The sequence below is a fragment of the Augochlora pura genome, chromosome 6, assembly GCF_028453695.1.
Source record: "Augochlora pura isolate Apur16 chromosome 6, APUR_v2.2.1, whole genome shotgun sequence".
Lineage (NCBI taxonomy): Eukaryota > Metazoa > Arthropoda > Insecta > Hymenoptera > Halictidae > Augochlora > Augochlora pura.
In genome coordinates this window covers 3,665,010-3,680,652 of record NC_135777.1, presented here as the reverse complement: position 1 = coordinate 3,680,652, position 15,643 = coordinate 3,665,010, and the positions used below count along the sequence as shown (strand labels likewise).

At 47.3% G+C, this 15,643-nt stretch overlaps 1 protein-coding gene across 1 annotated transcript in view; it reads right to left on the bottom strand.

Annotated features, from left to right (window-relative positions):
* Positions 1-1,261: 1,261 nt before the first annotated feature.
* Positions 1,262-15,643, bottom strand: part of Kdm3 (Lysine demethylase 3) — a 222,062-nt gene continuing 207,680 nt past the window's right edge. The window contains exons 5-13 of the mRNA XM_078182497.1: positions 13,355-13,714; positions 10,641-12,818; positions 7,960-8,182; positions 7,067-7,476; positions 6,772-6,973; positions 6,382-6,530; positions 4,758-6,192; positions 4,430-4,685; positions 1,262-4,339 (exon numbers count right to left, since the gene is read on the bottom strand). Coding sequence (XP_078038623.1) covers positions 4,027-4,339; positions 4,430-4,685; positions 4,758-6,192; positions 6,382-6,530; positions 6,772-6,973; positions 7,067-7,476; positions 7,960-8,182; positions 10,641-12,818; positions 13,355-13,714 — 5,526 coding nt within the window. The 3' untranslated portion in view covers positions 1,262-4,026. The remainder of the gene's footprint in view (positions 4,340-4,429; positions 4,686-4,757; positions 6,193-6,381; positions 6,531-6,771; positions 6,974-7,066; positions 7,477-7,959; positions 8,183-10,640; positions 12,819-13,354; positions 13,715-15,643) is intronic.

The window sequence follows — 15,643 nt, the reverse complement described above, 5'->3', positions numbered from 1 at the left end:
GTCGCTTCTAGCACTCTTCTCCGCCCCCGCGACTATTTATACGATATTGAGAAACACCTTTATATGCGTGTCGTTCGAAATTCGTTCATGTCGTCCCGTGTTATGAGGCGCCAAGTATCATCGCGCGTTAAACGGCAAGGTCGGCAACGTCTCTGGAAACCTTGCTACCTAGCCGTGAAAGAAGTGAGAAATTGCTATTGAATCTTTGCCAAGGAGCAACAAGTTACCGCGTCGATTCGAAGCAACAAGTCCCATAATGAGATTAACTTTCGAAGTTCGCGTGGCCTGGATCCTCTGAAAAATGCATAGATCGCTTCGGCGCCCTCGTTAACAAAGCACCTGAAAAGATGATAGAGAAATGAACGCGTACAGAGGTGTGGATAACGTGACTCACTAGGATTACGCGATTCCATTTAATCGTCGCGTATTTGATTTTCGTACGACTCGGTTCAGGTTTGAATGACTAATAAAACTGAAGCCGACACCTCTGTAACAATGTCGCATGGTTTCGAGAGGATCCGGCGCATGCCGACGAGGATACGGTCGATTGATTGGTGGTCCGTCGATGTTTTTTTTTGTAATATAAACATTTTTCTTATTCAAACGTATGTTCTTACATTTACACAGTACAAAAAATTATACTCAGACCTGCCGGCCCGCGGTTCATAATTGCTATGACTGGGGGCAGCCGGTGGTGGGGTGGTGCGGGACTTTTTGGGGGTGGATAGATTTCGATAGGAGCTAAGGGCTGTACAATTTGTCTGATCATCCGTTCCACTCCGCCCCCAATACACGGCCCCTTGTTCTCTCGCGCATCCTTCCGGAAGTTCGATCAAAAAAACAACATACGCGCGCACTTGCGGTCACACACGCTCGCACGCACACACACACACACAGAAACAATCATTTCGAAACTTTCTCTCTCTCGCTTGCACACAAACTACAATATTCTCGCTCTCGTTCGTTTAATCGTGCTCTTCTCATCGCCGCGTAGTTCAGCAACATTTAAATATCGATATTCCTCCGTAATAATTAATCGTAATAATGATAATAATTAATAATAATTAATAATGGTATAATAAACTATCTATCTACGCGTGTAAAGTGTATGATTTTTTTCTTCCTGTTTGTCCATGTTCGTGGAGTGTGTTTCCCTTAAATCCTACGTTTTCTTCTTCGTATTTATATATGTATATATGTATACATATATGTATGTATAAATGTATTTACATACACGTAGCGGGTTTTTTGGGGAGGGGAAAGTGGGGCCAGGGGCAAATAATAAATTTGTCTGCAGCAATAATACACAGAGTATGCTTCTTTCTCATCCTCTCTATAACTTTATACATCATCATCATCATCATCATCATAATCACCACCATCATCATCATCATTGTTCATCGTTTCATCAGCATCAACATCATCATTACCATAATCATCATCATCATCATCTTCATCATTATCATTATCGACACACTCGTGAATCAATGAAAGGGTACTTCTCCGGTTTCCTCTTCTTGATCTGTCCCGTTTACTTATTATTCCCGTTAACATTAACGTTACTCTTATCGACACTAAGGATATTTAAAAATTTACTCGTTAAATATTACTTTTAATCAAGTCGTTGTATGCTAGACGAATGTTGAGATCAAAGAAATTGCGGGTCTCCAGGGTATTTTTCCAGTGATTTGTTCATCGGTTTCCTCGTTTTTTTTTCCTCTTCGGTTTCCCTCTCTCGCGAGGTTTCGGTCTCGAGATTACTTAGCCGTGGTGTAAATCGTACGACGATCGATAAGCGTGTCACGGTTTAATTACGTGCGCGTGTCTGCTCTCAAAAGCCTTCGCCTTCCCCCTTTTAATTGAAACCATTCGACACAACTGAGCTGAAAATCGGAAATAATCTTCATCCTCGAGCTCAACACAAATATTGACCCAGCTTTGCTGCTGCAACTTCTCGGTAGAAGTGTAAAATTATACGAGAAGTGAATGAGAGTATAGCGTTAGATTAGAATAGTTGTTGGGAGCGAACGGTCCAGGTTCGAAAAAAAACGGCAAAACAAAAACATCCGAGGTAGACGGCTTTCGAGGTCAGACCCGACAAGCTTTTTCTGAACGTGAAGAACGCGAACAACGTCGGTTTTAAAATGATAGGAACTGAGCCCTGTCATCTGCGGCTTTGTTGCATGACTAAAATCCGTTTTTCGTTCCTCTCTCTCTCCTTTTTCTTCTCTGTCTTCGCTTGCGAACCACGCGAGAATGTCCACGTCGTTCAAAACATTGGCACTTCGAGAGTTGTGTGTTACACCTTTACACCTCGCGTTAAATAACGTTTACGACAGTTATTAGCTTACTAATTACAATACAATTAGAATATCGCTGTTCTATTCGGATAGACGGTTCATCATTGCGTGATTTGACAAAAATAACAGATTTCACGGTTCTTTCCCCGATTTGTTTCCGTTTTCTCTCTACCCTTGTTACTGGGTCACATCACTGGGTCACAACGTCAAAATCCAATCTATAAAAACATTAAATTTAATAGAGTCTGTACAGGGGCGTTTCTCGATCTTGCGGTCGTCACGAGGACAATATAATAATTAATATCGACGAAAATTTGTTTCTCCGTTTTAAGCGTTCCAATCTTTTGTTACTCTTTTTTTTTTCCTCCGTTTTTGCTTCTGATGCCTCTGTTTTAAAAACGACAAGCGATACAAACCTTTCTCGTCGCGCAAGAAACGCGTACGCGGACTTTGCTCCCGTTATAGCCGATATATTTTTCGAAGAGGAGGGACAGACAAAACCGAAACACCGTGTTTATCGTTCCCGGGTGCGCCGAACACTGCAACGAGAGAGAGATTAACGTACTTGACGCGCGCAATTAAATTCCGAAGTTCCCTTATTTGTTATCTGGACTGACGCGAACAATGGATTAGGCAGTGTTTAAATTCTTGCGCGACCATTATCGCCCGGCACGCAAGAATATCGCAGGCGAGAAACATATATCGGCCATGTTTTGGCAAAGCGCTTGTTCGAAATATCATCGTTCATCCTCTCCTTGTTGTCTTTAATACAATCGAATATACCAAAAGCACCAGATCACGAGAGCACGGTCACGGGATCGACGATTATCACTGATCTATTCGAAACGTACGGTGTACGTTCTTCTTTTTCTATGTTGCTTTTTACGATCCTTCTAATCGTTCCGGGGCGGTGTGTGTATCGCCATCTTTTTTTTCTGTTAATTCGACATCTAATTGCACAAAGGTACCTCTAGACAATCCTCTCGTTTACTTGCTATAGTAAGAATTCATTACACAGTAAAATCGATTATCTACATTTTATATAATATAGACAGTATGTATTGAATACAGGCACGATATAAGTAATTACAAATAATGTATGATCCAAAGTTCTCATTCCCGGTATCACAATTGGTAAATGGACGCCGCGGTGCGCGATTCTCGGTTTGTGTCACCGGCCTCCAATGCTTCAATGCAAAATACTCGCCGGGGACTTCATGTCCGTCCAGCTCGCGTTTACTCGAGAAAGGAAACAAAAAAAAATATATTTATATGTACGTATAAATATATGCATGTATTATACACATAGATATATATTTGCATACATATATTTACACATAGATATATGTAAAAAGGACATTCACATGAAACAACGAATACTCCTTTTCCATGTCACGCATTCTCGCGCTCATCTCCATTGGCTCAGCCAATACTCATTAAATCAAACTTTTGAGTTACTCGTCAAATATCACAACAAATTCTTGCACCTCGGTACAGGTTTTCTTCTTCTCCTTCGAAGGATTCGCGAATCATCGGGGATCCTCCCGTTTTCCCGAATTTACGATTCGCGTATGTATGTATATAATGTGTATGTTACAACGCAGCGCGCGTTTCGGGAGAGCGCAGAGGGGCGGCAACAAGTTCCACTCACTGCAACAGTGAGATTTTTTTCGTCGAACAAAGTTAATCAACAACGGCTCTTGCGACCGCGACAGGGGGCCTAGGGCTACGTCTCCTCCTTCTTGATCTCGTTGTTGCTCTTCGGTTTGGCAAGAGTCTCCTCCTTCACGTTCGATAAAACGGTCAGGGAATCCTTTACGGCGTGGTAAATGATATTCTTGATCTGCAGTTTGTCCTCGTGGTTGGTGTGTGTGTCCGATAACGCCCGGAATTCCTGTGTCAGGTGGAAGCAGTGTGAGACGTTCTCCGGCGAGACGAAGTCCTCCGCTACTTTGATGCAATTGTGAAGATTTCGGACCTGGTGCGGCGCGCCTGCTGGCACGAACACTGCGTCGCCTAGGCACTGAACGATAGCGTACCTGCAAAGAATAAGATAAATATTAATATTAAATATTTGACGATCATTCTTTACTCCGTATCGCTAATCGCGATCAGCTGAGTATATTTACCCTTCGACGCCGTATTCGCGATACAAACGCTCCCGCAACGGTCCGTCGAGATAACAGCTCTGATCGTGGATAGGGTCGTGATGGGGTTCCAAACGGGCCCCGCGTTCCAAGGACACTGCGTTCAACAGATCTCGAATTTTATCGGCGTCTCGGGCTGCGTAGATATGCCACAAAGCACCGGGCGCTTCTCCTCGTTCACGGACACGTCGCCTCGTCAAGATATCACAGCCTGCTTCGTCTATCGCTCTCAGTGCCTCTGCAATGTCCAAAAACGTATGAGAACCTATTCAGAATTATTCGGCGAAATTTCAAGACAATTTTTACATACCTTTGACGTGTTCGTCGTTGTCAGAGTCTTTCGGAATCCCCACGTAAACCATCACATTCACCGCGTCAGAGATGTCCAGGTGAAGGTTGGTCGTGCCCTTGTTCGGATGGAGGGCCGACCCGTAGGCGTTGTACATTTTCGGACCCAAATCAGGCCTGACGAAGCAATCTGGCAACCGACTGGCTAAATTCAATCTGCCGTTTCGATGGGTGTACTCCGACAGCGGCAGCACCTTCATGAGATCGGCGAACCTCGAAGGCAACAGCTCGGCAAAGTCCTCACCGGGTGGCCAGTCCTTTAGCTTAAGCAACATCGGGTTCCCTCTTTCATCCTTCAGTCTCTTGGAAAAGTGCTCGAACCCTTCCCAGAACTTGCGCATCGGCTGATTCGGCACCAGGTTGCCGGTCATGCAGTTGATGAGATCGTTCTTCTCATCGCCAAAGTCTCTCGCGAACGAGTCCGGGTGCCAGAGATTCATGTCCAGGGACTTGGAGACGTCCGATACGATCACCGGTTGTCCCCGCTTCCACTGATCTTGAAATATTCTGTAGTTGTTCGGGTTGTTCGGATCGTTTAGCCTGAGCAGCTTGCCGTCACAGAGCCACGAGTGTGGCACGTCTGGGTAAAGACTCTTACTCTCGGTCAAAGTCATAATTCGAATCGGCAGCGGTTCCCTACCCTTCTGCGTCCACTTGTACCGCCTGACAAAGTGCTTCAACTCCCGCGGCTTCTCATCGTCCAGTCCACCTTCCCTCTCCTTTTTCACGCTATGCTCGATCACACTTGAGATCACTTCGTCCAGAGTATCCATCTTTGACTTCTTGCCCGACTTCGTCACGTTGTTCTGCCCGTTGTTTCCGGTCGGAGTGTTGACGTTGCTTGCGTTGTTCGTCGGCGAGTTCGACCTGGACCCATTTCCGTTCGATTTGTGCGACGGTCGGATGAGGAGCTCGCGAAGCGTCGAGTAGTTCCCGTCCCGATCTTCGTCAGAGTCCGAGCTCGAGCCGCTCTCGTTCTTGTCCTGGTTCTGCAGCGCGACGTCCGCCAGCCAGTTCAAAGGCGAGTTCTTGTCCTCTCCATTGGTCTTGTTTTCCGAGGATCCGTTCGACTCGTTCACCTTCTTCTCCTCTTTCACCTCCTGCTTCACGTTCCCGTTCATAACCGGTACTGTGTCACCCTTGATCAGGCCTCGCAGAAACTCGTTCGCAGGTGTTTGAACGACCAACGAGCAGCCGCAGTGCTGGGGAATCCCCCAGTCGGCTCGACACTCGTGCAGCCTTTGCCCGAGACGTACCAGGCTATCGCCGGCGATAATCTGCGTGAGCATCAGTCGTTCTGGTTCATGTACTTGTCTGTTCGTGCACAAGAGCCACGAGAAATCATCTCTGTCCTTTCCGCTCTCACCCCAAATTTTGATCGTTCCATTCTTACGTCCCTAATTGAAATAAAGTTGGGTTAACCAATTGCGCTTTCAATAGATTATTAGTATCGTATGCGACACTGATATTGTTCAGTGTTAAAAAGCTCGTTGATTCGTATTTTCTATCATGGATTCTCGATTCTTTAACATTTCATCATGTTCGAAGAATATGAATTGTAGAGGAGTGAACGAAAGTATGCTTACCTTGTAACAATCGATGCACACAACGAAACCGCATTTACCGCAGGCCCAGTGATAATTGAAAAGGGTGGTCTCGCATACGTCGCACATCTCTCGGACACCCTGAACCACTCGCTTCCAAGCTACCGTTCCGTCTACAAGTCCCGAATTTGCTGTCATGATGAAGGAACAATCGAATATGCGAAGCGTTAAATCATGCGATCAAAGGAAATCCAAGGAAGCAAACATAATGGGTACATATAAGTAACAATAATCATAATAAAACAAAAATATTAAGATAGAATGACAATTGATTGTTTGAATGACGCTATCGAACATGCGGGGAAAAACTCAGACTCGAATAATGAGGCATTGGTTACTCTAGAAGATTCTGATTCAGTGTTCAATGCTTACCTTCCGCCTTGTGTTGTTGGAGAGCGTCCTTCTCTTGGTGTAACAGATCACAAAACTGGTCCCCGACCTGTCGAAGCAGTCGGTGAGCCATCTCCAGGTCTAGGTCCTCTTTGTCTCCCTTCTCCTTATCATTCTTATCAGATTTCTCATCTTTTTTTGAGTCTAAATTATCTTTCCCTGGTAACCACAACCGAAGATCTACCTGTAACGCGAAAGAAACATATTTTTAGTATCTTTAAGAAATCATTATTGATAAAGGGTTGAAACAAACTGTAGTAAATTTTTGTGAGCTCACCTCGGACGCGTCCTTATGCGGATCGCTGAAGCCAGCTATAGCCAATTGTCCAGTCTTGGTATACCGTAATCTACGGAATGCATAAAATCTGCAGAAAATATTTTGTGGAAGGTTTTTCGAGCGCTGGTGCGGTGTCCATCTGCACTCACGACATTTAGCCAATTTTGGTGCGACCTCGAAACAAGCACCATCTTGCAACCAGCTGTCACCGGTTTTCTTTAGTTGCGATATCGGTGGCCTGCGAAAGGGATCGCCCCTTCCGCCGCTACCACCTGGCCCACTGTTACCACCACTTGTGCTGTCGTCTCTGCGTTCTTTCTTTTGTCGCGGTTGCTGGTCCTCGCTGCCTAACTCATTACCTTTTGTAGTCTTTGGTCTCCTGCCTCGTTTCCTGGGTTCCTTGTTGTTTCCTGCAAAACAGAAAACGGTATCCTCTTAAATTACACCGTTTAGTGGTCGCGTGATCGCTTATGTAGGGTATTTAAATATATTCAGTGTTAAAAAGCTCATTTATTAACTCTCACAGATATCAATTTTATCCAATGTCATCATTTGAACGTTTTTGTAGGAATATGAATGCAAAATTTTCAACAAAACAGGGTAAGTGTGCGAAACAGGATTACAAAGATTCCAGAGAGCTTCGCGAACCTAAAGAATGTCAGGATATTAGAGAGCTACAAGATATAAACCAAATAGTATGTTCTCAGTTGAAGTAGACAAAAGAAGTGTTTACAGTTTTTTCTTAAAAGTTTACACCTGAGTTTTTAGGGTTCCCGTAGAGCTCTATAGAGAGGAGTAAGCGTATCACCATGGAACGCGGGCCACTTACCCTGCAAGTGAATAGTTAGTTCACCTGATGGGAAGTCCATTTACAACAAGCTACGTCAACTAACCGTTTCCCGAGGAATTGTTGGAATTGGCTGCTGTATGGCGCACCCTTGATGCAGGTTGAATGGAACCCAACTGTTCGCTGGTGTCACTGGCTGAACCAGCCTCGCTCTCGTTGCTAGACTCGCTGCCCACACCTGCTCCTCCTACTTGTTTGTCTTCCTTTCGTCTCCGCTGATCTTCCGCGGTAGTCTGCTGCCTCCGTGCAGCGCCCTTCTTTCGTTTTACCTACCACAGGGCACAGATTATTAAGTAGTCAGGAAGTTCATGCTCTTGCCGTAACTACTGCCAAAAAACTATGGACTCGTGTGTCTTCTGCTTTAGCTCCTCGACAAGTGTACTCTGTTTACAGTGGCCTACTACAAGCAACTCTAAAGTTGGTAACTAATTGTATTCTAAACGCATGCAGAAAAATTGGAACTTAAATCTAAAGGAAAAGATACGTAACCCACACAAACATTCTTATATATAAATATATATATCTACATAATATATATCTTTTATATTATAAATACATTATACACAAACATATTCGATAAAAAATACTCGCGTTCTTTTACGAATATAAATTATTTGAGAAATGATCATTGTAGTGGTCAATAATATTTCGAATCAACAATCAACGAGAAATAGCAAAAACAATCGATAAAAAGTAGTGTCTCCATACAACGTGACTGTAGGTTATGTTGTCATACAAGAGACGAATATTTTGAATTAAAAAAATTATATGTATTACCATTTTTATCCGATCTCCGTCGCACGCCTCACTCGAATCGTAACAGTGCGTAAGGCACATATATATTCAACACGAGGTCTCGATAAAACAACGTGAAGCAACTGAATCAACGTACTATAGCAAGACCGCCTCTTCCTGCGTGCGGCTTGTGTTATTAAAATGGCGCCACAACGAGCGGAAAATTCAAACCGAGCAGTGCAACAGTCGTTACGATAAGGTTCGTTTCAGTTCGTTCCAATTTTTTCGATTCACAACCGTTTTAAAAAGCACAGACAACAATCACCATCCTATAAACTAAAACAATACCAGCACGGCATTGATAACAAACGTGTGGACAAACACCTGTTCTATTTTCAAAAGAATTTTTTAAATAAAAGTAAACGGAAGCTTGGCGTAATTCAATTATTTCGACGCTTATCGCGGGAAACGATTTTAAATAGTCCTGTTACTTCAATGTTCCTTCCGTTTATGCATTAGGGGAAGACGATTTCAAACGTCGACGTAATGAAAAAGCAATGAAAGGAATTTCTTCGCTCGTAGCTCTCCGAACCCAAGGAAATCGATTCTAAACGCATGCAGAAAAATAGGAACTTAACTCTAAAGGAAAAGATACGTAACCGACACAAACATTCTTATTACTTATATGTATATGTATATATATACATTATACACAGATGTATTCGATAAAAAATACTCGTGTTCTTCTACTAATATAAAATATTTGAGAAACGATCGTTAGTGGTCAATAATATTTCAAAGTAACAATCAACGAGAAATGGCAAAAACAATCGACAAAAAGAAGTGTCTCTGTACAACGTGACTGTAGGTTATGTTGTTACACAAGAGACGAATATTTTGAATTAAAAATATTATATGTATTACCATTTTTATCCGATTTCCGTCGCACGCCTCACACGAATCGTAACAGTGCGTATGGCACATATACTCAACACGAGGTTTCGATGAAACAACGTGAAGCAACTGAATCAACGTACTACAGGAAGTCCGCCTCTTCCTGCGTGCGGCTTGTGTTATCAAAATGGCGCCACAACGAGCGGAAAATTCAAACCGAGAAGTGCAACAGTCGTTACGATAAGGTTCGTTTCAGTTCTTTGCAATTTTTTCGATTCACAACCGTTTTAAAAAGCACAGACAACAATCACCATCCTATATACTAAAACAATACCTACTAGGCGTTGAAAACAAAGTTTGGACAAACACCTATTCCATTTTCAAAAGAACTCTTTAAATAAAAGATAGACGGAAGCTTGGCGTAATTCAATTATCTCGACGCTTATCGCGGGAAACGATTTTAAATCGTTCTGTTACTTCAATTTTCCTTCCGTTTATGCATTATGGAAAGGTGATTTCAAACGTCGACGTAATGAAAAAGCAACGAAAGAAATTTCTTCGCTCGAGGCTCTTCGAACCCAACGAAATCGATTTCGAAAATCTATCAGTACGTACACATATATTCGTCCTTGCGGTAATTAAGAAAGCCAAGTAACGGCCATAATACTCGATCTTTCGGAAACGGAACCATATACGAATTCTCTAACCCCCGTAACATCAAACTTTCTTTCGAGCCAAACAAAAAGGAGCTCAAGAACAAACATTGTTCCAACGAAGCGGTAATTACTTCGGCCTATTAGGTGTACAGCTGGCAATTAACGAGGTATAATCTATCCGCACATGCAATGGTACTATAACACGTGCAACTGCGAAATCATAGTCGTTCCTAGACGTAAACAGCCGGCTTAGAGAAGCCAAGATTGGTGCTCAGGACGTTTCATAACGGGACCAAAAGACACATTGTCACGATTCTCGTGAGAACAGCCACCGCACCGCATCGGAAACGATCCGATTATCATCGAAAGAATCGTCGTCGTCCCGTGATTACCACTTTTTGCCTGTTATGAAACATCCTGTGAATACGATCCATATAGATACCTTGGGTGGCTTCCTTTTCGGCGGCGACTTCCGGTCCGGGTCGCTGCTGGACGAGTCCTCCTGCAGGTTCTTGGAGTCGGTCGCGTGACCGTTTAGGGATTCCTTGTTGGTGGACTTGCGGCCGCCTTTCGACGCCACTTTGCTCTTGTTGATGCTGTTCACCGCCATACTGCCGATATTGTGGATAGAGTTGACCGCGCTGGGCATGCATGTGGTGCTGGTATTACTGTTGTTCGAGGAGGAGTCGCGCTCCTTGTTGTTGAGCGGTTGGGAGGGTGCTTGGGAGATGTTGAGCGGCAAGGTGACGCAGGACCCGCTGCCAACGACGCCGGTGGTGTCTTCGGTGCCGTCTTCGCCGGAATGCCTCTGCAGCCAGGCCTTCTTCAGCTTGTGTCCGGGGTAGCTGGTGCTGCTGGGCGGCCTTGGAGCTGGACTGTTGGACTTCTCGCTGTCCACCGTGCTGGCGTTCGCTTTCGCCGGAGTGCCTGGCGCGCTGGGTGCTGGACTGGGTGCGGTCGAAGGTGCGGGACTCGGTATGGGCGCAGGACTCGGTGCCGCGCTGACCGTCGGGTTCAAGGAGCTGACGCTGCCGGTGCTGGCGGGCCTGACGGACCCGTCGCCGCTGGCAGTCCTGGGCGCCGGACTGACGGCGGTCACCATGCGTTCCTGCGTCTGATTGTTAGGCTGCGCGAGGAGCGCCGCGGTGTTGACGACGGTGGTGATCGAGGTGGCAGCCGAAGCGATCAAGGGGCTCGGTTCGCTGACTCGCGACAAGACCGGCGGGCCAACGCACTGCAAAGGCAGTGGTTGCAGCTCCTCGGTCCTGCGCTTCTTGCAGACCTCGAGGGACACCGGTTGGCCCGAGTTCTCGGTCAACGAGGGGGTTGGCGCCTTCCGCTTCGGCGAGCTGGACCTCTCGACGCCTAGGTCGAGCGGCTGCGTCTGGAAGGTGGTGTTCATCGGGGGCTGCGCGAGCTGCACCGTTTGTCCGGGCTGCTGATGCGGGCTGGTGTGATGAGCGGGGTGGGCTATCGGCCTCGAGAGCGGCATCGGCGCGGACGCCGCCGTGGGTGGCGAGCCATGCAGAGGTGGCGGCGGCAGCTTCGCGGCTGGCATGGACCCGGTGAAACCTCTCGGATCGTAGACGGATCTGCTGTGGGCCGGCGGCGGCAGGGGCGTCGGCGGCGCCCCGTGATGATGAGGCACTTGCTGGTAAGGCGAGCTGCCGGCCTTCGAGGTGAGGGGTATCGGCGCGGCGACCGTCGGCTCCGAGGCCCGGCAGACCGGCGTGCCGGTCATGATGCCGGAGTTCGGCTTGCCGTAGATGTGAGGCGGCGCCGGGCTGCTCACTTTTGGCTTCGAGCCGGCCGGCGCAGTGTAATGGGACGTCGGCGAGGCCGTGGGCGGATGCGGATGTGGATACGGGTACGAGGACTTGGCAGCGGCGTAAGGTAACCCTGATTCCGGCCTTGTCAGATACCGCGGCTCGGGCGGCGACGGATGTGGCGGTTGATGTGGATGCTGAGCGTGCGGTGACTGTCGATTGTGCGAGTGCGGTGGATGCCCGTGCGGACTGGGTAACTGCGCCGTGGTCGTCGGCCCGCTACTGCTCCTGTGGTGGCCTTGAGGTATGCTTTTCGCCGCCTGCAGTCCGCCGTCCAGGTGGTGAAGGTGATGAGGACTCTGCGTCGGACTTCTGTACTCGTACGGTTTGTGCTGCGGCGCCACCGACTGCACGTTCAGATACGACATGATCTTCGGGCTCGGCGAGTGCTGCTGCGACACCGGCGTCTTCGGCAGCTCCCGGCCCTCGTTCTTCACGATCACCGAGCTCTTGTGGTCCGACAGCAACGACGGCGGGTTCTGCATCACCTCTCTCCCGTGGTGGTCCCTCTCCAGACCTCCGGCCAGCCCGCCCTTGCTGCCGGACTTGTGCGGCTGGCCCACTTCGCTCTTCACCTTGATGTCATGCATGAACGACGGCTGCGGCTGGTACGTCGAGTAGCTGAACAGTCCCACGTTCGGCTCTACTTTCGGTAGAGAACTGTGCGAAGGGCCGACTACTTGCGGCGGTTTCTCGTGAAGACTACTGACTGGAAGCGACGACTTCGACGTTCTCGAGTGCGCCGGTGGAGGTGGGTAATCGACTTTGCCAGGTACGCTCGATGGTCGTGACACCTGAGGCAGATGAGATTCCTTTGTGAAACCGTTACCATCGACCATGGTTAACGAGAGAAGTCTCTCGGAAAGGACCTCACCGATTGCAATGGAACTTGATCAAGTGATAGGGATCTGTATCTACGGTAAGCGTAACTGTAAAATACCAATCGCAGATGATCAGTCAGTGTCGAGAAAAATTAAATCGGAAACGGGCTGAAACCTGTACAAACTAAGTTCATCGGCTGAATGCGTGCCAAATTTTGGTTTCAATTTCAAATTTGATCACAGGAATTTTTCCGCTATTGTAGATACAGACTTATCACTTTATTAACACGTTCGTGGACATAAACGCTGCATCATTAATTTCGATGATGCTGCAAACTTTCAGGAATGCTACCAATCGTGGCTTAAGAACAAATCACTCGTCTATTTTTGCAGCTGTTTAAAGAGATTTTACTGTCCGCGAACGCGTTCCATTTGGAATCGGCTAGGGTCGCTCCCCTCGCGAGACTCGACAAATTCGAAGATAAGTAAAACACCGTGGGATCGCATACCTGTTGAGTCGGTGGTGCCGTGGCCGCATAGTAAGCAGCCCTCTGCTGAGCCGCGGCATGATCCCTGGCCTCGGCTTGCCTCTGCAGCCTCTCGGCCACGACCAGCTGTTCCCTGATCCCCAGGTTCTCGCTCTCCCTCTGCCTCTGCTCCCGTTCTCTCGCCTCCCTCTCCCGCTCCTCTCGCTCCCGTTGCTGTTGCTGCGCCACGGTGACAGGATGGGCGCTGCCCGCCCCGGCCCCCGGATGATGATGACCCACGTGCGCCGTCATCCCCGAGTGCGGGCCGGCGTGCGTTCTGCTACCCGGCGGCGGCAGCGACATGAACGTGTTCCACGCCATCGAGGTCGACTGCATGTTTCTCTGTGGAACATGAGACACCTACTTCAATAAATACTGCCAATCAGTTTCGCGGTTCGACGCGTCACGCCGCGGAACAGGCTGTTGTCCACGCCCTTTCGGTGTACGCGCGCGAGCGGGCCCCACGGTAAGACACGCTATTTTCGCGCCAGCTCTGTCATCGTCGGCCACGGAAACGCATTCCCGCGATACTGACACCAAGAAACCCGGCTACCCGCAAAAGCTGACGCGGGCACCGTTTTGCCAGGTTCGACGGCAAATATGTGTTTATTCTCGGACCGACTATTTTTGACACTGACACGGACCAGAGTGCAACGCCTCGTTCCGACAATCCGCCCACCATCTGCAAGCCGCGCGCTTAGAACTCCAACCGCGTGAACTAAATTAATAACCAGATTCATGCATTATGTTAATCGTTCGGACTGGAATGCTGTCGGAGATTTTTCACGTCGTAGAATTGGAATTTAAACGTCAATTCTATATAAAACTCTTTATAAAAATTCCATATATAAAAATTATTAACCTGTCGAATAGAATTTGTATGATCTTTGTAACTTTGAAATTTGCTTTTATCGCCACTTTTGAAACAAAATATGATCGTACTAGCAGTATATAATAAGTAAACCGCGGATTTTATGCATTTACGATTTAAAGTAGGCTAAAACTTACATGCACTTTAGAAGGTGAAATTAAACCCTTTACACTCGAGTGACGATCCCATGAAAAATTATCCCGTCACGTTTGAAAATAATTCACTATAATTATTTACATTTAAATGTTAATAGCGTAAATGGAAAAATCGTGGGTCGGAAAATCTGTTTAAAATTTGAATAGGCGGAATCTAGTGCAAAGGGTTTAAATGCGCCAGAAATTCATTGATTTCCAAGAAAGTCGAGTCACGCGTCGAGCGTTTGCAGGCAACCCGGAGAAAATAATCTTGGGAACTTGGTTCGCTCGGATCGGCCCCTACAGTTTCGCGACGGATAATGGACTCGGGAACAGGCACGTATTTTCTGCAGGCGAGCATTCCCTCTCGCAGCTTTTTATTGATATGCACGAATGTACGTGGCATGCGAGCCGCAATCGTAATACGTGGAACTTGGGAAACCGATAAGACGCGTCCGCGTGATTGGTACTTTCCACGTGCAGCCGATGGACATGCACAGACGCGAGCGCCGCAGCGCATACGTGTGTGTGTAATGTGTGTGTGTGTGTGTGTGTGTGTCTAGTCCCGATCGTTGGAAACAGAAGGCGCTCGTCAGGATTTTCTTGTCCCGCGAACACCTCGAAGTTCAGCGAATCTAAATAGAGGATACACGCGGCAGGCCGAGGGACGGCTGAAACAGCACACCCAGCGGTCTCTGCTGAATCATCGGCCAACTGTGCACGGATCGGGAAGACAAAACCGCGTGACGCGGACTAGCAGGAATTCAAATCGTCGAGATATCAGGCCACGGGACCCGAGGCTGATAAAACGAGCCGCTAACAGCTCGCATGAGTCACGGTCGGAGCCGCTTCGACACGCCGAATACTACCGTGTCACGTCCCTGATTACGATCGGACGCCATCTTTTATTCTCGGCAACGGGCTACCGAGGTGAATCCAGCCGATTGACTCGTTCGCGGCGAATTAAAACGAGAAGAAAAGCGGTCGATGATTTCCTTTTTTACCGCCGCTGAACGCGGTTTTCAGTGATTTTTCTACCGCGTGTTGCGGTTCGATCGGCTTCCGTTTCCTCGCCGGTGTCTACTATACATGCATAAATCAGAACCGCGCGGTGATTCCAGCGAAGATACCGATAATTAACCGTGGAATAAACCGGCGTTGATTTCTAACTAACCGTGCTCGACAGCATTTTGTAATTTCGTCTATTAGTTTCTTTTAACGTACGTTTTAACACGCCTCTTCTAAACGTATTTATTTCCCGTTTCA